At 40.7% G+C, this 27,135-nt stretch overlaps 4 protein-coding genes across 4 annotated transcripts; all 4 read right to left on the bottom strand.

Annotated features, from left to right (window-relative positions):
- Positions 1-4,397: 4,397 nt before the first annotated feature.
- dynll2a (dynein, light chain, LC8-type 2a) lies at positions 4,398-8,269 on the bottom strand. Its single transcript, XM_085370450.1, has 3 exons — positions 8,154-8,269; positions 7,488-7,631; positions 4,398-6,191 (listed from the first exon to the last, which is right to left on the bottom strand). Exons 2-3 carry the CDS (start codon positions 7,617-7,619, stop codon positions 6,054-6,056), a joined length of 270 nt encoding a protein of 89 aa, XP_085226576.1. The 5' UTR covers positions 7,620-7,631; positions 8,154-8,269; the 3' UTR covers positions 4,398-6,053.
- A 1,871-nt stretch (positions 8,270-10,140) lies between these two features.
- Positions 10,141-13,310, bottom strand: srsf1a (serine and arginine rich splicing factor 1a). Its single transcript, XM_085370449.1, has 4 exons — positions 12,911-13,310; positions 12,206-12,381; positions 10,621-10,793; positions 10,141-10,441 (listed from the first exon to the last, which is right to left on the bottom strand). The coding sequence occupies exons 1-4, from the start codon at positions 13,096-13,098 to the stop codon at positions 10,244-10,246; spliced, it is 735 nt and encodes a 244-aa protein (XP_085226575.1). The 5' UTR covers positions 13,099-13,310; the 3' UTR covers positions 10,141-10,243.
- Positions 13,311-16,644: 3,334 nt separating this feature from the next.
- LOC146619122 (fructose-bisphosphate aldolase C-like) lies at positions 16,645-19,088 on the bottom strand. The gene is made up of 9 exons (XM_085371519.1): positions 19,067-19,088; positions 18,335-18,472; positions 17,999-18,210; positions 17,851-17,905; positions 17,572-17,732; positions 17,392-17,475; positions 17,125-17,299; positions 16,836-17,035; positions 16,645-16,737 (listed from the first exon to the last, which is right to left on the bottom strand). The coding sequence occupies exons 1-9, from the start codon at positions 19,086-19,088 to the stop codon at positions 16,645-16,647; spliced, it is 1,140 nt and encodes a 379-aa protein (XP_085227645.1).
- A 2,606-nt stretch (positions 19,089-21,694) lies between these two features.
- LOC146619121 (ribosomal protein S6 kinase-related protein-like) lies at positions 21,695-27,057 on the bottom strand. The gene is made up of 12 exons (XM_085371020.1): positions 27,028-27,057; positions 25,544-25,795; positions 25,363-25,446; positions 25,209-25,277; positions 23,896-23,965; positions 23,263-23,370; positions 23,097-23,137; positions 22,975-23,002; positions 22,633-22,722; positions 22,278-22,366; positions 22,065-22,175; positions 21,695-21,981 (listed from the first exon to the last, which is right to left on the bottom strand). The coding sequence occupies exons 1-12, from the start codon at positions 27,055-27,057 to the stop codon at positions 21,733-21,735; spliced, it is 1,221 nt and encodes a 406-aa protein (XP_085227146.1). The 3' UTR covers positions 21,695-21,732.
- Between the last annotated feature and the right edge of the window lie 78 nt (positions 27,058-27,135).

The following is a 27,135-nucleotide window of genomic DNA, read 5'->3' as shown; positions in this document are numbered from 1 at the left end:
AATCTTCAGAATGCCTCTGTTAATGAGCCTAATAGCATATGAGCGATAGCACACCTAAATGAAGCCGCACAGGGTGACTGCTTCAGCAACTTCCCGCAATGCAATGCACACCTTCATGGCTTCAGTCCATTCAGAGGAAACCATTAGAACAAACTGCTCTTAGGTGCAGCAAAGCAGACCGGGCATGATCATTTATGAACTAGATCACCTCTGGGTGCCCTACGGAAGGACAAAGCACAGACGGTCTGCATTAAAACTCTCACACGCTTCATCTAAGGAGCAATAGAAGTGGTGAAGTCATGGAAAAAAAATGTATTTAATTCTCATGATCAGTGTAATCAGTAACTAAGTTTCCCTTTAGTCATGGGAATTTTTTCCCCTCTAAAACCTCTTGTAGCATTTCATAATTATCCATTAATGTGAAAAAATATTAGGTTAGAATATGTGAAAAAAGTGCAGGATGTGCAGGGTCTGTATAGTTTTTTGGTAAAGTCTGTTGTTGTGCGCCTTAGTAATGTAGACAGATGACTAAATGTCAACAACCTCATTATGAGGTAGGAAAGTTTCCTGGTCTGAATGTTTGTTCTGGGGATTTGTGGCTTTTCACAGGGAAATAAAAGGGAAAATTCAAATGTCTGAAATTCTGAGGAATCACGAGGTCATGCATTTACTGACACTACAAAATAAACTTAAAGCTGAATACTTTTTCACATTTAAATCATAATGATTTATAAAATGTTATTAAAAACTGTTTAAAAACCAGTTTATTCTCATTTTATATCAGCGATTGAGTGGAGTTCTTTGCAAAGAAAGAGAAATACTTCCCTCATCTGGTCAGAGTGTGGAAGTGCATAAAAGACAACAATGTCTATCTACACTACATGGACCAAACTGTTGAGCCACCTACACATCACACCTACTGGAGCATTTTCAATCCATAGAGAATAATATAGAGCTGGTCCTTTTGCTGCTACAGTAGCTCCCAGTTTTTCGTTTTTGTTTTTTGGGGCGAGAGGGCTTATACAATATTCTGAAGTGTGTCTGTGGGAATTTTTAGACATTCTTAAAGAAGAGCATGTGGGCGGACAGACACTGGCTCCAAGTCTCCATTCTAGTTTGTCCCAAAGATACTTAATGGAGGGTATCCTTGGTATCCTTGATGGATACTTGGTGGATCACGCCTTTATAGACCTTGCTTTGTGCACTTGGGCACAGTTGTGCTGGCAAAGGGCCTTTACCATATCATGAAGCTCAGGTTTCATGGCATGGGGAGATTTGGAACTTGCAACTATTGAGTGAGCAGTATTGGTGACTTTTGCACACTTAGCTCCTCAGCACATGGTGACCCTGCCCTGTGGCCAAAGGCACAAGGTTGTGGTCATACTATAGCCTTTAAGACTGTCAGTCAGGTGTTATTCAGATTTCACTAAATAAACAAAAGAATACCTGAGTCACAGTTGTATCAAACATCCATGTTAAAGTTTGGGGGTTTAAGTCATAGACTGTACAGTACTGTGCAAAAGTCTTGAGTCACTCCTCATTTTAGGGGTTGTCCCCTGCTGGCCTTCAAAAGGAATAAACAGGGATGGAGGTTTTTCTGGTTCTAAAAATAAACCTGCTTAGGAGAAACCAAACCTTACAATTGTTATTATCTAATTGCATGTATTTTCACAAGTTGGTACTGGTGATAGTCCCAGACCAGAACTGGGTCTGTGTATGTTATTTGTGAACTGATTATTGTGTAGCATTGACAGCAGAAGTCTGTGTGATTTCAACTGAAAAAACACTGTGGTGAACAGAATCTTTGGACTTCATCTGTCAATCATTGGTGAATTTCTTACAATAGACAGTGGACTTCAAACTTTGGGGCTAGCAATTTATTGGGCAATCAGATGTAATTGTGTGGGTATAGATGGGCACTTAACTGAGCTGCTGTTAATTCCACATGTGCTTTCCCTACTGTGGTACTGAGGTGATAGTGATTATGTTTCATGTAAAAAATAAATTTTAAAAACATGTATGAAAATCACTATGGGCACTATGCAAAGAAGAGCCAGTGCATGTTCATCTCCACACTATGGCTCAATATAAATAATTCAGGGCTTCTTGTGAACCTTTTTTCAAACACTAGACATTCATCAATCACAACAATAGTGGACAAAAATATTCAAGGATTTTCATCCAATGATGAATTCAAATTTGACTTTCCCGGACAATAACACCACATACTTCAACCTACGCGCAATGTAATTGCAACCAGCGAATCCAGTAGCTTCTATTAACACATGAATGTGTTTCTCAACATCCCTGATGTTTGAATCTGAGTCATTTGCCTCCTTGTTGTGCCAGCGTGAAATACGCCCACTGGTCATCTCGAAGTCTATGAGGGAGCTGCAGAGCATAAACATTCACCACATCAATGAGAGCCACGCTCTGAACAAAAGAAAGGGGTATTTCATATTGAAGCTGTGCTGAGCTGAATAGAGCTATTTAAGTGCAGAGAGGTAAAAATGTTGCCATGAAAGAGTCCTTTTAAGACTTTTTGCAGATTTGGATATGAAAGCTATTTAATGACAGTGTGAGATGGAGCTGGATTTAAATGTGCTTTAACACTATGAGAAAGTTATTTGGTAGAAAACAATACTCTTTAAACTGAACAAGCCACAGTTCAGAAAAATACCCCGAATTTGTGTCAAAGTGTGAAACATGGCTCTAGATATATATTAACTGTGTGACTAGTTTTCAAGCAGCAGGGGTTAGTTTTTGGTCCAGTCAATTATCTATGCTGTCTACATGTGAATGTGCTCCGACCATGAATTACAGCTCTGTGTGGGAAGATGGATGAAGGCAGCCAGAGGCTATGAAAGAGAAAGCAGTCAGGTATGTGGAAGGGAGGGGGTGGGGGGGTGCTGATGGGAAAAACAAGAATGTAAAACAGCAGCGAAGGCTGGGTAGAAAAGCAGACGGGCCTCTGACGCACTTCTGTTTAAAGTGTGAGTGAATGTGAGACTAATGATACATCACGTTTTTAACAGCATTCAGACTCCTTATTCGTGCCACTCACTCGTGGCTTTCTTGCTCACTAAACAAGGGCTGCAAGTGAATCCCAAATATTTTTTAAAAAGAGGAACTTTAGAGCGAGTGTGATGCAATGATAAGTATCAAAAGAACAAAGCCTTGCTTAACTCCAGCGAGCATCTTATTTCATCCACTCTGACCCCAGTCTGTCGCTACGAATTATTCATTAGTCACTTGTTCTTTGATTTGTCTGCTTTCTCAGCTCTGCTGGCTTCGTGAGCTCTTGTTTCTACAGATTTCCACTTACAGACATCACGTAACTGCAGCACGTTACACAAGTGCCACCCGACTCATGCAGTTTTTATCAATGAGAAAACAACAACCAAAGGCATGAACAAGATCTCTCTGCAGATGGTCTTTTTTGTATGCTGTAGTGCAATCACAATTTTTGCAGAGAAACAAAGCACACAATAAAAAACCCCATAAAAATCTGCTTTTCTGTGATATTAATACACAGTAATGCATGCCATTACACCAGCCCTTAGCCTGACACATAACATCTTGGCTGAAGGAGTTAGTTTCTTCATCTGCCACCTGTCATCTGCCGACAGGTTTTAATGCACGCCAAACAGAACCGGCTCTGGCCGACTGCATGCGAATCAGTGAAATCAGCTGATGTAGTATTTAAACATAGATTTAGAGAGTTTGGGTGATTGCAGTGCATTAACTGAAAAACAAAATGATTCCATAATGACTGAAATATAGCGAAATATAGCACCACATTGTTGATCTGTTGAAACATAACTGACAGCTCATTTGAAATAGCTGGACTTTAATTTGCTTATTTTAAAAGGGTCAAAGCTTTTTAGTTCTACAAATGCGCAAACATAAACCCATCAGCCATTTCATTCAAGGTGCTGGAAAGATTCCTGGAACATTTTGGTCCATATTGACATGACGGTATCACACATTTGTCAGCTGCACATTCACGATGAGAATCGCGCGTTCCACCACATTCCAAAGATGCTCTGTTGGATTAAGACCTGGAGAGTGCCGAGCCCGTTTTAGTACAGTGAAATCAGTGTCATGCTCATGCTGAAAGGGACGGACATGGTCAGCAACAATACTTAGGTAATCTGTGCATTTAAATGGCACTCAGTTGGTACCGAGGTATCATCAGGAGTATCATTTTGCTTTAAAAATGCAGCCTGGTAAGTCACCCTCAAGTTTAAAAATAAAAAATACTGTGAACACCAACAGATTTAAAGTCAGACACTCGCATGCACGGGTACAAAAAACACTGTTGAAGCTCAGATTTGCCTCAGAGGGACAGAATGAAAGACCACAGTGTAATAAGTCAACATTTTATTTTATCGAGTTACATGGTTTTGGTTCTGTAGCAACCTACTGTATTTATTTCTGATGAAGTGCAATTGTACTCAAGCCAGTTACATTTGAGAGCAATGACAGGCACACGTTTTGTGCAAATTTAACAGCATTGGAACGGCTCCTACATATACACAGCAAAAATACATGCCAGAGGAAAACAATACTAAATCAGTTTACATTGACAATAGTTAGGAAGACGTCCCTCAAAAAAGAAAGAAAAAAAACTTAGAGAGAAACGATGTCAAACCAAGCTAACACTTGAGATACACATTTCACACGTAGCTCACATAAAGGAGGGAACATCTGAGAAACATTCGGCCTTTATCTGTCATCTGGCTCTGTGCACGAAAACCCTCAAATCTGTCCTCACAGACAACATATTTAATCAGAACGCAAACACTGTGCATCGCCATTTCAAACTAGTTATGCAGACATTACAAAACGAAAAGCCAAAAATCTGAGATAGACAAGAGGAAGCCTGCTTCTTGTTGCTTTGAAAAGTCCCAACTCTGAATGCTTTGTCCTTACCTCATGTCTGGCAGTACACTGGCAATGCAGAACTAAAGGCATTGTGGGGGGGATGCAACTTAAAAAGGTAGCCACAAAAGACGTCACAACCTGAAACACATGGGCGTTGGTAGCCTTGGTGGAGTCGGCTGCAGATGCTTCATCTAAACATTGTCCTAATGCTGCTTTATAGCAATTACTGGGACAAGACACACTTAGCCCAGGCCATTATTCACAAACTCAAAGGTTTAACAAAAATAATAATAAAACACACAAAAGTGTCCAAGAAGAGCTTCTGTTTGTCTCCTATATAACGTTTAAATAATCTGTGGTAAAACATGCAGGAACACAGGATTATAAGACTCGAGTCCGAGTAGTTGAGATGGGAAATTTGGGTAGCCAGTCTCTAGTGTTACAAGTCGTACATTACAGGTTAAGGTCTGTGTATGGGAGGCTTATCGGCCCCCATCGTTCTTCACAGTGAAAATTTAAGAGCGTTCGAACTGAAAATCCCTGCAAATGATTGCACTGACTTGTGTTGGGTCCAAAATGTGACATCTTTTCTGAACACGGCTGCAATAATTTCACTTCTGCTGTGGGTCTGTCTTAAATCCCAATTGAAAACAGTGGAGATACTGAATGGCGTGCATCTTCAAGCAACATAATTCCTTGGAAATTGGCAGCAGAGATAACAAACCCCATTATTTGTTTTCTTTATATGATCACAGGTTAATGTGGACGATGATTTGCTAAACCGGTGCACGCGGGATGGTTTTACCACCAAAATCAACATTGTCTCGTAACGGGGTCTGGCAATGCCACTTGAGAAGGAAAGCGGATGCACCACTACATTCTACAGCTTTCCTTTCACGTAAAATCAAGGGCCACATTGAAATCTTTTACAACCTAGAATTTAACAGCATCAACAAAAACTACTTCCGTTGCATTCAAATGGCAACTATCAAAAAGTAAACTTACTGTAACATACATATTAAATAGTGTATAGTCCATGCAATTGCGCATGGCCGGTTTTGCATCGTTATGGTATGTCGTTATTAGTGTATGGGAGACATCAGCCACCAGTGCATTTCCGATTTAGGTTCAGGGAGAAAAACTCCTCAATACCCATCAGAAACTTCTCAGCCTGACTTGAAGAGCAAGATGGCCACCTGGCCCAGATAAAAGTAAATGAAATGCTTTGTCTCGTGGGTGACGTAGCTGCCGAAGTTCCTCCCGACAATGCAGTGCCAAGTGGGGTTGTACTTCTTGTCAAACTCCTGAAAAGAGTCAAGAGGACGACAGCAATCAGGGTCCAAGTTACTTTATATGGATTGGATGGATTTATATTGTATAGAGGTCATGCCCAACCTTAATTTTCCTGAAGGACTAATTAAAATATTATTAGTTACAATGACATTATAGCACATTTAATCCCTGCTTTTTTCTATATCAAACCAGTTTTAGTTTCAGTTAAAGCTATTCAATAAACTGGATAACTGTCTCCACACTGTGGTCCTCAGCAGGAACATGGGAGTTGTATGATCTGCAGCGGGAAATGCAAAAATAGTTGATAATCTGTAAGCACTAATTTGTTATTTAGATCATTTATTTAAACAAGTTTAACGTTCATGCCAATATGCTGCAGGCAAGTGTGTATGAGAACTAGAAACAGACTTGCAAAAGCACACAAAAACCTGCTTAGCCAGGCTTTTCATAAGAAAAACATTATTACTACTATTGCTTTCCTTTTTCTTGTTACTTTGTGCATTAGCAGCCAACAGTTTGAAGTTTTTGTACTTCTTCTTAAAGCACTCTATAAAGGTTTGAGTTCCACTCTTGTATTGGGAAATTGATGCACATAAAAACAAACAAATCAAAAGCTTTTTTTATTCTAGTTTATGTAATTTCGTGTAAGAGCATGTGCAGAGGGGGCCTTACAAACATTACCAATGGGCTAGAGTGGAAAGGACCAAGGACACATAACTTATTTACCATCAGTTTTAATGCATTTCTATTAGCCCCTTTCCCCTCCAGTATATTCTGGATTCAAATGTTATACTTCAAACCATTCATTTTAAATCTTTAATAACTTATTTTTGCTTATTTTAATCTACTGATGTCCTATAAGTTAAGTTGAAGCCAGTTGACCAATTAAAATCATGTCCAGTTGACACATTAAAGTAAAACACACATTAATGAATCAATGATTGTATGTACAAACTGTATAGGTTTGTGCATAGTGACAAAAACTTTTGTATTAGTACTCAAGTACGATTATGCCTTTAAGTAAGAAGTCAGTGACTGCCATACAGTCTTCATGCTCTTGTGTTGCCACTTCTAACTGTGCCATGTTTCACCAAATTCTAAAAATCCTGGAAACGCCCCTGCTTTGGAGGAAGGATTTTTAAACGTGCCAAATAAAAAGAAAACCCTGACTATGTCTTTGATCACGTGTCTCATCTCCACGCTGGGCAAAAATAGATGTGAGAATGTGTTAGTGTCTCAATTTGCTGATCATGCTCTGTCGGTGAGAGCTCTGCTTGGATCCATCCAAGCACCCCCTCCTGTCTCACCTTCTTGATGTAGGCTGCAATGTCCTTCTCTATGTTGTACTTCTCCATGGCCTGGGTGGCACAGTCCACCGCGTCCTGCTGCATGTCCTCGGACATGTCTGCGTTCTTGATCACAGCTTTCCTGTCAGTCATGGTTGAGGATGCCTGCGGAGGAAGAAGGGAGCACGTTCACGCACGTACCGCACTGAAAATTAACACCGCACGTGGTGATGGGGACGGTTTAGGCCAGCCCGGATCATCGCAAACACCACAAGCAGAAAACTGGCCATTTGGCAAAGCGTTTCCCACCAATCCCACTCATCTGAATCTACAACTCGTGGCTGTGTATTTGTGCCTATATGTTTGATCAGACGTTGACTTGAGCGTTTGCAAAGATTGAGTGCGAAACTTGATACAGGTGGAGTTAAATTACTTGGCAAAAATCACTTTCGGATTAAAGCAGCTTGTGCATCAGGAGGGCAAAAGTATCAAAATATGCCCACTCAAATATAGAATCCGCCAAAATACGCCAATACAACCTACATATCCAATCATTCAAAATGCAAAGAGGCATACAGGAGCAGATCATCATATAAGAACAAGAAAAATAACTCGAATCAGAAATATGTCAAGACATGAGAGTCAGTCTTTCCCCCCCCCTCAGATTATGAAAAATATGCAACCCACCTTTTCTCGAGCCACCTGAAAACACTCCTTTCCAAAAATAAGTAGCCTATTTCACCCAGCCGGTGGGTAAGGTTAGGATGATGCTGCGGGTAATTGCTTTTTAAAGATTTACACAATAAGCATGTAGGTAGGTTGGCTCTCCGCTGTGCTCCAGCAGCTCCCCGCCCCTCTGCTGTATGCTGAACCCTGCCATTGGCTGGGCAGCAGCTTCCCCGTGTGTTGCAAGCGTTTTTCTCCAGCTCCTGTCTGCCGGCATCTTATTTCATCCCACAATGCATCATTCACGGTATACACCACCGACTGTGGGCTAAAAGGAAACGAGACCACGGCGCACGGCAGGCATCACTCGGCTGTGCGTAAAAGGCCCTTTCATCAGTCACCGTCACAGCTGAGGGACACGAGAGCTTTGAATAATGAACACGGGCAGGCTGCTGTGGTGGTGTTTCATGTCCACAGCTGCTGCTCTTCCTTTGTTTCCTAACTCCATGGTTATCCTTAGTTGGTTTGGTTACAAACGTAAATGTAATGAGGGAGATCAAACAGGTTTATTTTATTAATGGTAAAGAATTCGTGCTTGGGTTTATGTTGGAAATAAAGACAAACTAAATGTCCTTGTTTCAAAGTGTTTTATTGAAAATGCTAAGAGGAAGAAAAAAAAGATTAAGCAAAATTAAAAACATACAAACTACACCCATGTGAAACCCCTTTCCCAACCTCCCCAATTTTAATTCCTTCATACCAGGCATCTACGACTCCATCCTTTGATCCAACTTCCTGGTCCTCAGTTTCGTTTTCTTCTAATAAAGCCATTATCCCTGAAAACCTTTAAAAGATAGGCAGGATGGGGGCCTAATAATAAAAAAAATGTTCTGAGACTCCCATTTGTTTGTTTTTTTCTTTGTTTTTTTTTTAAGTTCTGATATCAACTCATCTGAATCCTGGAAAACTGATCCCGTTCCGAGCATCCATCCTTGCCTATCCCTTCCCTAATCGATCCACTCATCCAGCTCCAAGGATTGGGATCCACTGAGCCACTCCTCCAATCAAAACCTTGAAATACCAGGAAGAAAATCAGAGGCAGACCGTTAGAATAAAATGTCAAGATTTGGGGGCCTATTTTTTTGTTTTTTTTTTAAGCCATGTTGAAGCACTCATGTCAGATTCAGATTTTTAAATGCCACTGAGCACAAAAACAATCACTCCCTGAAAACATTTAAAGCAATGAGGATATTTAAGTGAGACACTTTGCATCAAAGTAGTGAATTCACTTTTTTCCCCCACATTTGACAGCAAAGATGTTACACTTACATCACAACACTTGATTTAGGACTGCTTATTCTGTCACAGGTCAGAAGTAGCATGTTAAAAACTGTATATATAACAAAGTACAGTACGTGGCTTTGTTAAAATGACATGCATGATACAGCAACCGATCAGAAACGTTCAATTTATGGAATATGAAGCGTACCATTGCCTCGACCTGATTGCTCCTAGATGTCCTATCCTGACCATACAAATGAAATGTTCTCCACAATGGTTTTATTCCAAATCACTTTAATCCTTCTCTTCAGATGTCTAAAGGAAGACACAAGGGTAAAATACAGTTAAGCATCGGGCTCCCCTTTCAAACAGCCCACCCCACATATCCAATGAGAAGCTTTTTTTTTTAATATATAAGAAAAAAACAAAACAAAACCAAAAACAAAACTTTAAATTTTCAGTACTTGCAAAAACATTGAGTGAAGGTTATAAACAACTCAACATTTTTGAAGTTCGACACAGCACAACTTCTACTTTTGCAAAACTTTAGGACAGAAAAAAGGGAGCGAGAGGTGGAGAGAGAGGGGAGTGGGAGGGAGAAGAAGGGACAAAGCTGCAGGAGACAGAGGGAAGGGTTGAAGCACGGGTGGGGGTGGTACAACTACATACCAAGATCATCCACAAGGACACCAGGACAAGAAAAAAAAAAGAGGGGGGGGGGGGGGGGGAGAGAGAAATTAAAATCAATAGCTGACATCTGGAGAAACTCATAGGAGGTAAAAACAGGAGGGTATACATCAAAAGGAGCAAAACATCGACGGCAGAAAAGCTTAGGAACGGGAGCGAGAGCGGCTGTGACGGGGTGAGTAGCGGGGAGATCCTCTGCCACGACCACGGGAATTGCTGCGACTGCGGCTGGCGCTCCGACTGCGGCTCCTGCTCCGGCTGCCACGGCTGCGAGAGCGTGATCTTCCATAACTTGGGCTGCGGGGACCGTCTAATTTCACACGAATGTAAGCAGTCTCTCCCTGGCGGACACAAGAGAACTTGACATTGAAAAGGCATACATTCCTGCCTACGGTGGAAATGCCACAGATGGAATTAAGGGCTGGCTGTTGTTCTCGACACGTCACATTTCCTGACGTACTCACCTCAGCACAGCAAAGCATAGAACAATCATCCATGATGCTAAAAATCATACACATACCTCATGGGAGCGGAATTTGGTGTTGTCCAGCTTGCGAACGGCATAGGTCATGTCTTCTTTGCGCACAAATTCTACCACTCCAGTCCCGTCTCTGTAAACGTCGGCGTAGCACACGTCGCCTGCCTCACGCATGTGGTCCTTCAGGTCCTGCCAGCTGCCGCTCTGAGGGAGCCCTGAAAAACACCAACATTACGTCAACACACACAGTGAACCCTCCAGCTGTGTTTATGCACACAAGGATGAATGTTTAAGAGCCCCAGAGCTGGTCTGTTTCAGATTTAGTCATTTAACACCAAGATACACTAAGATTTGCTGGTGCATTAATAAGTAAAAGACATATTTTATTTAAAAATGTACTGGTTCTGAATACTTTTACATATTTAGTGTGCACTGCAGCCAACTACCATGAGACTGTTTTCTTTTTATACAGATTAAGGGAAATTTTACTCTATGGCCAGATCTACTCGATAAAAATAACAGCTCTCTGATGTCTGCTTTTTGTGACTGTCAACTTGTCCACTGAGAATTTACATCACAATCCACCCCCTTCTTGTTATACTTCAAAGCAGTATTACAGGAATGATTACTCGACCGTCAGTATTATCGAAGCCCTAGATGTAGATATCAGTGGCTGCCACCAATAAAGAAAATCACATTTATCCTTAGGAGTTTTTGAAGTTTTCTTACATCTAAAACATTTTTACCACAACGGGCTACCTAACACATACACAGAAATATGAATTTACTACCCCAATCATGAAGTCACGTCACTGGCTCCCAGTTCAATACATAACTACCTTTAAAATCTTTCACAAACATTTAACCGTTTGGCCCATCAGTATGTCTGACTGGCTTAGTGTCTATAACCCAGTTAGAAGTTTCAGGTAATCAGGTGCAGATCTTTTAAATGTTCATAAAATTAGACCCAATGATGCTGAGGGTGCCTTCAGTTATTGTTGTCCTGTTTTTTGCAACAAAGCCGCCAGCTGTCCTGAGGTCAAGTTCAACTGTGTCTACATCCAAAAACTTTTTATTCTGAGTGGTTTACACTTAACTGTGTGTTTGAAATGTAGTCTTATTCCCTTGTAAATTTCTGTTGTTTTTTGAGGTTTTCTTGCATTAAATCACTGTAGAGCTATGCAATTTATTTTTAACTTGTAGTTAAGCACATCCAGTTGATGTGTAACGTGCTATATAAACAAAACTGACAAAGGGAAATCACCATGTGTGTGAGAAAAATATTTAACCACTTTAAGTTATCAAATGGCCAGAAACAACAGCAATACATAATTTTGTCCCCATCTTAACTCTATCCAGGTAGATTGTGCTTACATGCAGTCACTGCCCAAAGGCTCATTGTGGTTGTGCAACAGCAAGTTTGCATAGGCAAATGCATTCAAAGACAGTCTTAAAACCGCTGAAACACTCTACAGGAGATTTTGTTTCCATAACATAAACACAAAAACTTTCATTTCTCTCAAAAACTACACTCACTATAATCATAAAAATAAAAATAAAATAAGCCCCCCCCCCCCTTCAGACAGACAAATAACTGCCTGGCATTGCATATTTTTGGTTTGTTTACCTGACACAACGACTCTGTACTCAGATCGTCTGGAAGGGGGTCCATATCTGCCTCTGGGCGCTCCTCCGATCCCAAACCCTCCTCTGGATCCCCTGCCGCTCCGAGGAAACTCCACTCGCAGTCTGTAGCCGTCGTAGTCGTATCCATCACGTCCATAGACGGCATCATCAGCGTCCCTATTAAATAAAACAGTTTCGCCTTAGACATAAACAAATGCACGAACGAACAGGCTTGCAACACGCAAGCAGCCATGTTAGCGGCTAGCTTTATTACTTAACGTCTACTAATCCGCTTTGCAAATGCAACTGCAGCATTTTAGTCTCATGAAACTTTTGTTTCATGAAAGAAATATAACGATTGACCAAATTAACATGTAGCAAAGCGTAAAGCTGCGAGTGCTTTGACGCAAGTCGTCTGCAGCGAAGAAGTGAAGCGGGTGTATTAATCTCCAGCAACATGGACATTAATACCACAAAGGCACCAAGCTTCAGCGCAGGAAAAACGGGACACAGGCGTATGCAAACCAAGTCGAAAGCGAAAGTAGCACGCGCGCACACACATACCAAATTTAATTACGGGAATAACAGAAAAAAAACATCCAGGAAATAGTCTGAGCACTAAGCAACGCGTTAGCACACACACGAGTTTGTTAGCAACACAATGGGACCGCATCGGGCCTGGCGCGGCTAACCGTTAGCTTCTTACCTGGGGTCTTCGAATTCAATAAAGGCGAACGGGGGTCCCCCTCTCCGGTTCTTCAAGTCGATATCTCGAATCGTCCCATACTTGTAGAACACGTCTTCCACATCTTTTGTGCGTATATCTGGCGGGAGGTTTCCCACGTAAATTCGGCAGTCGTTGTTCCCAGCGGGGCCTCGCACAACACCCGACATCGCTGCTAACTCAAGCTAACAGTTCGCTGTTTCCAGGATTCTTTAACGCCTGCTGGTGATTAGGCCCCGAGCGCCTGCGAGTGGTCGAGGCAAAAAGAAAAACGAGAAAGCAATCAAATGAGCGCTGTTTTACGCTACACTGTGAAGGGTATTTACTGAGCAGACAATACTCCCGACGAGGTGACTCCTACCCCAGCGCGTTTTTTTTAACCGAGCAGGGTATTCATCAACACCGGAAACACTACAGCCGAGTCTGACACATCCGCCTTAGAAAATAGTCCGACCATATCCAAAGCTAATAATGTTTTTGTTAATAACATTTGCCGTCAAATAATATATATTACAATATCATATAATGCACATCGCTTATAATGCAAGACTTGCTATATTGGTATTATTTCTATATAATATAAGCATCAGCTAAATAATAAATGTTTTATAAATATAGACACTTACCAACAGGCTTATAATTTTGCTTCATTTTTACCAGTTGTTAATTCAAGAATATAATTAATATAATTTTTTCAATAATACAGCCCAGAATGGGGAAGAAAAGTGATTTACGTGATATTCAATGTCGCATGGTTGTTAGTGTATGACAGCCTGGTTTGCATACCTCAGAAACTGCCTTATGCTGGGATTTCCCCACACCACCACCCCTAGAGTCTATAGAGAATGGTCTCAAAACAAGAGAATATCCACTGAGCAACAGTTCTGTGAGCAAAAATGCCTTGTTAATGCCAGAGGTCAGAGGAGAATGGTCACACTGCTTTCAGCTGATAGAAAGGCAACAGTAACTTAACTTCCACTCATTACAACGAAGGTAATCAGAAGAGCATCTCTGAAGATAAAACAAATGAAATACTGAACAATAGATAATAGAAAATCGGAAAAATGTTGCCTTATCCGGATCCCCACCCAGTGGCCCCACCTGGCAAGACTGCCCTATGTTGATAATAATGTAATAAGGTTGCAGAAAAGCTGCTGCCAATCCCTGGACAGACCACTAATCCTTTTTTTGTCTTTACTGAACAGGTTTGCGCTTAAAGCTAACTCCATTCTGGGAATATGAATCTTAAGCTTCTTCTGTCAGCTCTGCTGAGAATCATTAAAGCAATGGGTGGAATTTCAGCCAATCAACCAATCAATTAATCAATCAGTTAAAGCAGATTATTATTGATTTCAAAATCTTATTTGGTTTTCATATATACCTATTTTCAGTGACATCAACTTTAACAGTGGAAAATTAGGTAGGCATATCATTCTTTTCTTTCTCTCTTTTTTGCGATATTTTTCAACTATCCTATATTTGACAACAGCATAATAAAACTGGAAATTCTGTTTTTGGTGTATTTCTAGTGGCCCCATATGGCCACCCCTATGAAAGAAATTCTGGAGGCGTCCTTGGTACCTAGGTTCAAGTTAAGGACAAAAGGAGTCTGTGTTTTTGAGGTTGTGGCTCCCAAGTTGTGGAACTCACTTCCAATGCACTTAAGATCTGTGGACACACCTGATACTTTTAAAAAGAAGCATAAAACCCACCTGTGGATTGCTTTTATTTAGTTTTAGTTTCTTTTTATACTGTCTTTGTTGTTGCATTTTATTATATAGTCTAGAGCCCTTTGTGAAAATAGGGTAAAGCACTAGAAAGGTGCATAGGTGGGAACTAACAAAGTACAAATACTACATTACTGTACTGAAGTAGACTTTTCAGGTATTTGTACTTTATTTAAGTATTTATTTTTGTGACAACTTTTTACTTTTACTCCCTACATTTTAAAACAAATATCTGTACTGTCTACTTCGTACATTTTCAAAACAGACTCATTACTTTTAGTTCAGCGGTATCATTTATAGCTTTTTTTATAGCAGGCCGGAGGGAGTGCAGGAGTCCATTAGTTGTGTTTGCATTGCTTCAAAATGTAGCTAGCTCTAAAGAAAAGGAGGAAGCATGAAGTGAGTGACGTTTTTTTAACTGTCAGGTAATTTCAAATTCAACATTTCTATCAGCTCAACAAATATCAGCAAACACACTAACTGTTTGTGTGCAGTTAGTCACAGTATGTCTGGGAGCTGAAGGTGTATTAGCTAACTGCAAGCTAAAGGTGTATTCTCTTGCTGCTTGTGTACATACTGAGTACATTCATTAGAATTTAGATTCAAATATTTGTAATCTCATGTAGTAATATTATTATTATAGCACAAATAAATTAAATCCAGGGTCTTTCTGTGTGGAGTTTGCATGTTCTCCCCGTGTTTGCGTGGCTGCTCTTTAGATACTTTGGCTTCATCCCACGATCCAAAGACATGCAGTTAGTGGGGTTAGGTTAATTGAATGTGAACGTGAGTGGGAATGGTTGTCTGTCTCTATGTGTTAGCTCTGGGACAGACATGCGACCTGTCCAGGGTGTTTCATGTCTCTTGCCCTAATACAGCTGGGATAGGCTCCAGATATATATACTGATGTGTCAAAACATTATCAAGGGTACATCACACTGTTTTGAGTAAATTTGTTGTTAGTTTTTCTTATTTAAAAAAAAGACTTGAACCGTGCTTGAAATGAAAAAAAAAATGTCCATAAATATTTGAATGTGACATTTTGAACTATTAGGAGTTACACGTATGTCAAACTACGGAATGGTGGAAATGAACTGTAACTGACAAAGAATATCACAGAAGCGCTCCAGCATCACGTGTCAGATGCCTTTTCTGGACATTTGACACATTAGATAACATATAGAATACCCTTAAATTACAGGGTTTGAAAGATGAAAAAAAAATGAAAACGAATTTTCTCCACATAGTGAATCAGTGTCTGTCGTCTTATAAAGAGCGTGACATACCATTAACCTTCATAAAACAAAAAATCTCAATCAGACTTTACTAGAACACAGTTTTATTGCCTAAATACTTACATTTGAAATATGTTTATTAGACATATAATGCTACTAAGAATGATAACACACATCAGCATGTGTTGTATATTACTTATTGAGCTGATTGTACTTCATACCTGGGGACTGTAGATGCAATTTAGCTTCAAGCTAATTCTCTTACAATATGTCTATTTGTGCATGTTCACTGCTAAACTAAATAAAGAAACTGAACTACACAAATCCACTTTCTCTGTCACACAAGCACAGAAGCTTCACATAACAACTTCTAAATAATAGATTGGGAGCTGTATCATATAGATTCAGCTTCTTTAACTATTTAGTTAACTGTGTTTTGAGTCGAACTAATATCATTACTGTGGAGCACATGTTAGGCTGGCATTGCAATATTAACTGCAGGATTTAAAGCTCTAGTCAAAGTACTGCTACAACACAAGTAAAGCATGAGCCTTTCATTCAGCACATGTGTTAGAAACACCCAAGGCCATGTTCTGATTGTTCTCATTTGTCAAGGCAAGATATTTCATTTAATATCATTATGTAGGCCAATATTCTGAAATAACCTAAGAAAATGCAGTACATCTCCTCTGTAATATATCTTGTTATGGTGTGGAAGAACACACTGCTAGTTAAAATGTTCTTTTTATACTCTTCAATATGCATGGCAGGAACCGTAAATGCGCTGGCCAGCCTCTCCATAGTTATCTCCACCGGTGTACTTTCCCTGACATGCCAGACTGTTCACCTGCAGATACAACAGAGAGCAAACAAGCAGAGAAACGTCATACAAATAGCAGCTGGTTCTTTTTTTTATGTGTGCATTAAAAAACGACTGGAAGCTACCTCTGCTCTCTTGATGAACTGTTCAGTGGCGGCTTTCTCATTTTCTTTATGTCCTCTCCAGGCTCTGAGTGCAGACGCCTGCAGGGCTCGTCCGAAGGAGAACGTCAGGACCCAGGGTTTGGGCAGAGGGCAGTTGTTGATGGCATTAAGGTGGAAAGAGGCCTCCTCTTCACTCTGACCTCCTGACAGAAAAGCAATTCCTGTGGACGAAAACATGAATTTGTTCTGTTTGGTTTCTGCACACGTTTCTGTTTCTAAACCTCTAAATGAGAGCATCATTTTAACTTACCTGTCACAGCTGGGGGAACTGTGCGGCGCAGAGCAGTGAGGGTTGCCATTGCAACCTCCTCTGGGCTGTATTTGGTGGAGCAGCTGTGTCCAGGAGTGACCATGTTGGGTTTGAGCAGAGTGCCTTCGAGGTACACGTGGTGGTCTGACATGGCCTTGTACACTGCAGCCAGGACCTGCAACACAGACACTGTTTTACTAAAGAAGCAGCAGAGTGGTACAGAATGTCTGAAAAACCCATAAAAGTAACAGTGCAGCCACTCCCTACCTTCTCAGTGACATACTGGCAGCGCTTCAGGTCATGATCACCATCAGGCAAAATCTCTGGCTCTATGACGGGCACGATGCCATGCTGTTCAAGGAAAGATAGATGATCAAACACTGTATATGCATTAGATCACAGTGATGTGTGGATAAGCATTTAGGCTTTATGATTTGGAGTTCTGACCTGCTGGCAGATACTAGAGTAACGTGCAAGAACATTCGCATTTTCTGTGATAGCCAGCTTTGATGGATTGACGTCACTAATTTTGAGCACACAGCGCCACTTTGCGAAGACAGCACCGTCCTTTTTATACTGCGCACAACGCTCAGACAATCCATCCAGACCTGTGGAGAAGTGTAAAAAGTACAAAGAAAAAAACAGAGAAGGGAAATGTTCATAAATGGGAAATTGTGGTGATGAAATGGTTGATATCAGCAGCGGTCCAGTGTGAGTCGGACTGACCCTGTGTGGTGGTTTCTCCACAAGTTCCTGCCAGGGGAACAACACCTTTGTCAACCTGAAGAATGCAGACAATGATTTGAATCAAAATCCAAACCTATTATCAAAAAAAGATGATAACCTAAACAGATTGAATTCTAAGTGGTCAGACCTTGACCCCAACCAGGATTCCCCTGTCCCTGATCATTTTGACAAAGGGAACGCCATTATCAGAGTGTTGGTACAGGGTCTCGTGGAAGAAGATGACCCCTCCGATGCAGCTGTTGATGCGATCGTCCGCACTGAAGAGGATCTGCCGATACTGCCTGCGGTTCTCCTCCGTGTTCTCCACTCCGACTTGAGCCAGCCGCTTAGCCATACTGCCTGCAGTGGGTGTATTGTCAGTGACATTTAACTTACACTGGTGATAACTTACACTCTTTGATTGGATTGGACATAAGGTGTGCACTCACTAAATGTGCATGTTTAAAGAAGGAGCGCTACAGACCTACAGACTCATCTGCAGCCAGGATGCCCTTCCCTGGAGAAACTATGCGTAAAGCGGTCTCATGCAGCTCCCTCTTCTGAGCCTCGGGGAGCGTTGGGAACTGATGCGTCATCCTGAGTGACTGATTGTCTGAGCAGCCTTTGGAAGAAGATTTGACTGATTATTATTCAGTCATTAGCAGCTAAAAAGGGCAGACACTGAAGTGGAATCAAACAGAAAATTAGTCCAGTTTTATCTAGATTTAACACCCGTCCTCCTATCATCTGTCTACCTTAAAGATGTGAGAGCTTGTTTGATTTGCAGGATACAGTAACAGCAGATTGATCCATATTGGTACTTTTCCAATAATGAGCTTGTCTGCAGCTGTTTATAAAGCTTTGAGTGCATCGTTGTTTGGTAATGTGAAGAAAAGGTTTATCACTTTATAGCCCTTTAATAGTAAGTCCAGGCTTGGTTGCCATTCAAATATTTTCTGATTTCCAAATGTGATTTTCACAGCACTAGGAAGAGGCTAATTAGGTGGGGAAAAACACAAGACCACAAAATCTTTCATCAGAGTCAGATACGCAGTTAATCAAACACTGATAGCAGTGTAAAAAATATATGAAATTGTCAGAGCTGCTGCACAAATCTTCAAAATTTAATAAAATCTAAAGGCAGCTTGTATTTCAAGTTTGTGAAGACAGCATTAAAATCAGCTGAATATAAAAATAACAAGATAAAAGCTCTTACCTGAAATTAAAATGGGTCTCATCTACTGATGCGATGAACACTGATGGAGCCTCCCTGCCAGCTTTAGTTTGTATCCAGCTCAAGTGTGTCACACCTCACAAGCCAACACCCCTGGGCGGAGCGTGTACGCCCACCTTTGCCCCACATGAATAAAAAAAAAAGTGATGATTCATTGTTCTATTTAAGTGATTTTTTTTTTTCAAATTCATTTAGCTTCATCTTTATCACATTGATATAGAATTTTTCAGATGGCCACACTCACTTTGACTCAGCAATGGTTAGAAACCTGGCGTTTTAAACTGGTTTACTTTATCTTTTACATGCAAATTGTTTTTTTAATGCTTCCCACATGTTCAGGTTGCTTGCAAAACACAAAATCATGTATTAAGTCAGAACCTTTTGTCCAATAAGGGCCTAAATGAGGCGTTTAACCACACCCCATGGTGTGCTATTTTTACTCTAATTAGTAAAAATGTGCCCTGAGGATGGCTTGAAATCTCCTGATAATTTGATCTTCACCCTCAAATTCTCAGGGGTGTTTGAGTCTCCGAGCAATTCGTGCACTCAGTGGCTTCTCCGCAGCGCTTTAAACTGTGAAGAAAATGATGGAAAGTTCCAGAAATAGAAATCATTTCCAGGTTCCAGTCAGTGTAAAAGTGGGCCAAAATGGGCCAAATCAGAAGGAAATTAGGTCAACTGGATCATTTCCACTATGAAGAGCAGGTTTTTCAACCATTTTTTTTGCTTCTTTATTTTGTGTAATTGGCTTCTGGTTGAAAATGAAAAGTTTCAAATAATAATACTTTGAATAATAATAATGTGTATGGTTTAAAAAGTTTAAAATGCAAACTTGAACGAAGCTTATCATCAGCCAGTCGGGATCATTTCATGGCTTTTGAATTTGATTGTGACTACTTGCGTGTCAATCTGTGTCTTTCTGCACATTTGCAGGATAAGCTGCAACTGATGTTTTCTGTTGTGTTCAGTTATGTAATGTTACTATTTGGTGAGAGTCTGTGGGATGGCCCTCCAGGATTTCAGGGGACTCCTCTCTTCACTATTGTGGGTCAGTGTGCCTCTAAAAGCAGATATGGGTCAATGGACTGCCTGCCACTATACAGCCACAACACAGGCATGGTGGACCTGTCTAAGACAAGGGCCTGAGAGGGAATTCAATGTCAGGAGGCAGTGGTGGGAGGAGCTGGTGCACTCCCATTCAGGAGATACAGTTTTAAATAGATTCATGACTTCAAGAAGTACAGCAATTATGTGTGGCTGCTTCCTCTGGGACCCTCGACTTTTTCTCTGTTACCTAATTAAAAGCATCTAATGATGATACTTTATCTGGTCCTCAATTTTCTGTCCTATTATTGGTTGTCCTCAGTGGGTTTGTGAGCACTCCTGTAAATAGGCCAACCCAAGGCTGCCTGAGATACCTGAGATAAGAAAAGTGCCCAACAGAAAATACAGCAGGCTCATTTATGTTTTTGTGCTAGTGCTGATATACAGAAATATAAAAGAAACCCTTTCAGGTTGGTGTTCCCTCATTTTTATTCTATAGAAGTAAAAACGTCCAACCTAAAAGAGAGCTGGGTCTTTACAGTGTATGTGACCTCTTTCTTGAACTGCCTGTCAACATAAAGTTCCCTGAGCAAGGCAGGCATGATGGTTCAGGGTGACCTGATCCAGTCCTAACTATAACTAATTAACTAACTATAAGTTTTAAGTCTAATCTTAAAATCCAGAAATGGTTGACTACACAGCAATGGGGAAAACAAGAAAAACATGGTCCACCATTAAACACAGAAATATAAAACCACCGTGTAGCTCTGTGGTCTTTAAACTGTTTCCAAAAAAAGTTAAGGCCCCGCAATTCTTTTATTAATCATTAACACACCCAGTTTAATCAGTGAAACAAAGGTCAGGAAGACAGTGTTCATTCAACTCAGTGTCACTCATTTGTTTTTCATCACTGGTCGGTCCTTGTAGTAGCTCTACTCCCCCACCCATCATAGAGTATTAAGAAATAATAAACACAAATAAATGAATACTTGATTTAAAAAATTAAACTTTATTTGAGCAATTGCATTTAAAAACAACAGACAATGTATATTAAACAACTGTTAGCAACAACATAAAATGATATACAGTTAATACAAGGACACATGTGTATAGAGACATCAAAACCTCACCTTCAACTGCATCATGGGAGAGACATGCTGAAGTTTCAGTTAAAAATGCATAACATGGGGCGATCGTGGCTCAAGAGTTGGGCGTTCGCATTGTAATTGGAAGGTTGCCTGTTCGAGCCCCGGGTCAGACAGTCTCGGTCGTTGTGTCCTTGGGCAAGACACTTCACCTGTTGTTGCCTACTGGTGGTGGTCAGAGGGCCCCAGGATGGCTGTGGCTACAATGTAGCTTGCCATCACCACCAGGATGAATGTGAATGGGTGCATGACTGGATGTGTAAAGCGCTTTGGGGTCCAAATACAACTTTCAATTCCAAGAGGTAACATAAGTCTGTAGAGAAACAAGTCTGTTATGGAAATGCCATCACATGCAGAATTCATGTATCTAGTATCCTTAAAAACAGATCGATTTTTCGCTTTGCAAGTCTGCTCTGCAGCCGATTTTAGGTCCACACTGGCCAAAGTAGGAGACTTTGACTACCCTATGACTTCACTGGGACTCACGGGGGAGTGAAGGATTTGATCACAGTCAAAGTTATCAAAGTAATCCAATGAAAAGCCTCTTGCGGATTTGGCTGCCCAGTCGGGGTGCGTCCTAAGCTCCAGGATGAATTCAACCGGTGTCTTCTGGAGGATGTAAGGGTCGAATGAAGTGCCACGGAAGAACGTCTGCATCTTGAAACACTCCAGATTACGAAGGCGGTTCATCGGATTCTTGCACAAAAGCTACATCAGTATGGTGATAAAGAGATGAGTATGTCACTATAGCTCTAAGGTGGCACAAAGTAAAAAGAGCAGTGGATACTGACCTCAGTAAGGAGTAGGATCAGAGCAGAGCTGAACGTCTCAGGCACCACATAAGAAAAATCTCTGACCTTTGCCAGCATGCGACAGTGGTCTATTTCTGCCATTAGTGGAAACTAAAAATAGAGAAACAAGTGGATTTAAAGCAAAAATAATCTGCACTTTCAGGCACTTTTCTACACACAGAGCCGTGAAATAGTGAGTTTAAGTGTCTTCACCTTTCCTGTCGCCAGTGAGAACAGCATAATCCCAAGAGACCACCAGTCAGCAGCATGGTTGTACGGACCCCCGCTCAAGATTTCAGGAGCTGCTCACCCAAAACAGAGATCCACACATCCACATATATGTTTATATATATGTGTGTGCATAAAAGGAAAAAGTTAAATGCAGGGCAGAAAATACCTCTTAATAATAGAGCAAAAAGTAATAACATGCAGAGTACATTACAGGTGCATCCCATTCACAACTGGGTCAACTGAATCCAGGGGGAATGAAACGCAGGTGAGGCTCTCATGTTAATGTTAGTCATGGAAAACAATCACAGAGTATCTGTGGCACGACCACAAATCTCACCCATGTACTGGATCGTCCCACATATTGTGAAAGCTCGCCCTCCTCGTTTCAGGCGGCGAGACAGACCGAAATCAGACAGTCGAAGGTGACCTGAATAGAGGCAAAAAAACAAAGAGAGACTGATTTGTAGAAATAAAACCATAAATGTTTCCGTAAGAGGGGTCTTGAAGTTGTCAAGTTTATATTAAAGAGATTTTAAGTTAGTGTCTTGGCAAAGCTCCTGAGCTGTGATGTCATGCTTATCTGCTGTTACCTGCATTGCATCTGTACTCATCTAACCATGATTTCTCTAAATACTTCAGTCTTAAAAGTGTATCATCAACAACTGCAGAAGAGCATTACCTTGATCATTTAACAGAATGTTCTCCATCTGAAAAAAAAAAGCAGCAAAGCCATAACCATTAAAAGTTCTAAACACACACGTGTGGAAGTTACAAGAGTGATTAAAATGAAAAATATCATACTTTTATATCTCTGTGCATGATTCCTAAGTCATGTAGAAATCCTAGAAATAAATCAGAGACAGAGAGCAAGAATTAAATGACATTAATCTTTTTTTCAAAGAAAAAAGTGTACTGTGCGCTCAAGCATAATTTCTGTGACAGTACAAGACATTTGATGAGCACTAACCTAGTGCGCTGCCCAGCTCTGCAGCAATGAGCCGAACCTCTTCCTCCCCAAAGTGGCCCCTCAGCAACCAACAAGTGTGCAGGTCACCAGTACTGCAGTAGTCACACACTGCAGAGGACCAGACACAAACATACTTCTCAGCACTTTGAAATTGGCAGCGTGGGTAAAGCAGATCACTAAAGGTGGAAATAAAAATAAAATAAAGCAATCTGCAAGGAAACGTAAAGTAAAAGAAAACAAAAAATGATTTGTTCATCCCACTGTGGTTTGGGAAAGGAAGAAGTCAGGAAGAGGGTTAAGTCTAAAACACACATGCTCTTTGTTTTGTTAAACATCTTTTAGCCACTTCAGTAATCTTAACTGAAAAAAACCTGAATTTGTGACAACACTAGGTAAGCAAAGGTCACACAGCAGCTGCAGCCACAGAGGACAGTTTTACCCAGGACGCTCATTAGATGGCACTGCACCTCTTCACTATCCAGAGATTTTTTTTTAGACTGCTTGGTTTTACAGTTGACAACTTTTTATTCTATGGGACCAAAGACGAGGAAAGGGGGAACTTCTCGGGAACAACAAAGGATAGCGGAAGAAGGGAGGGTCGAGCGGTGCCATCGTTTCTATTTATTAACTCACTAATGAAGAGATGGCGCTGCGTCTGCCAGCAGTCCTGCAGATTGTGGATAAAAGGGTGTTTGAGCTGCCGCTGCAATGCAACAGTCGACACACACAGATGAACAGTGAACATTTAGTGAGGGATGCACAGAGAGTTTCCTGCAGCGTGAGGACTACGGACTATGGACAGAAACTATGCCACACCACCTACTGTAATCCTTTAAGTGGACCTATTAAGTCATTACTTATTTACTGTCTTAAACTGTTATAAATGATGCTCATATTATAGCAACATTTTAAATACTGAAGTCAGTGTACAGTTCATCAGACTGGTCATCGATTTTTGCTGTGAGTTCTGAGAATCCACCCACCTGATGACAAACCTTGTGTTTGTAAAGTACAGCCAATCAGAACAAAAGCTCCCGACAGTGGATAAACAGAAGTGGTGGAGCAAAGCTATGTATTAGACAGATAAGGATTATTTTGAATTGTGAGTCATGCTTTATGCGGCACTCTACAGTCAAGCCTTTGAGTTTATTGTTAAAGTTAGATCATTACCACTTGTCCTGATCCTGATTCTTGCATCTTATTTTTCATATTTACCCTTAGCTTGGCTCCGGTCTTGTCTCTATCTCCTGCTCAGTCTGCCCAACAATGCACCCAGCCCTCTGGCTCAGCCATCAGCCTAGACGCCACCTCCGGCAACCCCAAGGCTCATTTCACCTTCGCTATTATTTATTAAAAATCAGCTTAATTTATTCCATTTCCCCTCAGCTGTATCTACACCTGGGTTTGCCTGTTTGCACTCCCTTTCTGGATAGTAGCATCCAAAGACGGCAATATGAAGCTGGAAATGAGAATAATTGGTCCACTTTTATCATCACATTTATAATTGTACATAGTTTGTGCTTTCCTATAATAACCATATAACTACTATTTGCATTAAATTTAGAAATGTTTGCTTGACATGAATACATTCCTTTCAGCAATGATATCCTCTCCAGTTTATGCTTTGAGAAGCTCTACTAAGAATATTGCATTTTGACCTATTAGTAAGTATTTATGGCCAGCACATAGACAGTTTATAGCACTCTATAATTCAGCTGTATGCAGATGTAATATTTGTTTATTGGCATAATAATTTCTCGTTTATCATTAGCCTCAGCATAGGGGTTCCTACAGGAGCTTAAATTTTGCCCATGTCTGTAAAAAACAATCTCTGCTACAATCCCTATTTACTTGTGTCATGGTTAAAAAAGCTGAACAGGTGACATAAACATTTATTTGATTATTTAATTTCAACTATTTGAATTTTGTTTCTATCAATGTTGTACCTGAATGATGACTTCCTCTTTCGACTGCTCCAGGACTCCGTGCTTCAATAACTCAGACTTTGGCAGAACCTGTATGACAACACAGGAAGAAAATTACACTAAAGATGTCCAAAAGTATCACATTTTTAACATCTTTAGTTAATACTGGATTGACCTTAACTGCATAGATCTTCTCTTTGGAAATATCTTTGACTTTTAGGATGGGTCCAAATGAGCCTTTAGCGATGAAGCCCAGGATCTGTAAGCACAGAATTAGGCCCTGTTATCTTTCTGTTTCTCCTAAAGAACTTCTTCTCTTTGCGTCTTTAACTGGGTTGTGTTGTGGTCCGCAGTACCTGGAAATGATCAGGACATCTACGGTGTGGGAACTCGGGCAGAAAGACAGAGATAAAAGCCGCAGGAGTCGGGTCTGCGCCGGACGCCTCAGCGCCGTCCTCTGGAGGCAACAGGAGTCTGATGGGCTGCCTGCTGTCTGCTCCCACAGGGCGAGAAAATACAGCTGAGTGTCCGAGTCTATGAACGATGGAGACCCCCACGTTCGAGAGGAACCCGTGGCTGAATCGACGCTGAGCAGCCGGCCCCTCGCTCTAGATTTTAAAAGAAAAAATTATAATATATAATATATATTTACTATTCAGATTTTATTTATCCTCACTTTATGCTGATACCTCTGTACACGCGAATCTATTTTGCATACTGCATTTGTTTGAAACGTGTAACTGCAGAGTATAACTCTGTAATTAAATCTGATAACTATTTGGGAAACACTCCTTGGACACTTTATTAGGCCCAACTGGTCGTTAATGCAATCTAATCAACCAATCACGCGCCAGCAACTCAACACGTCTACGCATGTAGACGTGGTCAAGATGATCTGCTGGTGAATGGAAATACTGCATATAGTTCTATTCAGTTGCAACTAAAATCAGTAATATTTAATAGTAATGAAAGTGTTTCTTCCACTCTCTGAACAACAGCAATATGTTTTGTAATACAGCCACATCACAATTATTAACAGCCGGTAGAACCAAAATTTGGCAAGGCAGGAAACCAACAAACGTATCCGTAGAGACTATAACAAAAGACTAAATAAATAAATATAAATAAAATCTGCAGGAAAGAAACATCTGTGTAGCCTTGGAGAGTTTGTGACTGAACACTGGAATAAGAAGGATGCATGACAGGAAGAACATCACCAGGACAGTAAAACAAGGAGGCGGCGCTGTGCGTTTGTGGGGGTGTTGTTGTTGTTTCTGGAAATGAATGATGAGCTGGCATCACGAACTCTGCACGACCTGTCCACAATGTGCAGACTGAGGTTTTGTAATGATGCTGACTTAGGTTTTGTTGAGATTTGAATGACGTAAAATACAGTGCGTTAGTGAGCTGAAAGCTTTTACACAGGAGGAATAATGTGAAATACACTGCAGTTATGCTTTTGACTTTATGAAATATTGATTTAAATAAAAGCTAAACTTTAAAGCCTCAAAAATAACTAAGAAATGCAGCGCTTGGTTAGGTTTTTAGTTGGCATCACTAACTAATGTTGGAGGTAAATGGGGTAGAAACATTTTGTAGCTCATAGATCACACATGACCCCCCACAAATAAATAAATAAAGAGACGATCTGAAGCTGATTTGAGCCGCAGACTGAAGGTCTGTGTCCACTTGTGAGCTGATCGGTGCAGAAGAGACTTTCAAATACCACTGCCTTCATCTTCTCTTACCCCATCTAGGGGTCGCTACACGTGACGACTCCATATCTACAGCGTGTTAAAAGGTAAACAACTCCGATCTGCGCCTCATCATACTGACTCACCTTTCGGTTTTTACTGACCTCACCGCCCATCGCATCCTCAGAAACCGACAGACCCAAGTAATTCAATCAAAAACTAAATAAATAAAATATGTAAGACCACCACAAATC

The sequence above is a fragment of the Diplotaxodon limnothrissa genome, linkage group LG14, assembly GCF_057381915.1.
Source record: "Diplotaxodon limnothrissa isolate DT_005_m linkage group LG14, D_limnothrissa_male_GT1.1, whole genome shotgun sequence".
Lineage (NCBI taxonomy): Eukaryota > Metazoa > Chordata > Actinopteri > Cichliformes > Cichlidae > Diplotaxodon > Diplotaxodon limnothrissa.
The sequence above is the reverse complement of the archived record's forward strand: the minus strand, read 5'-3'. Positions and strand labels throughout refer to the sequence as shown.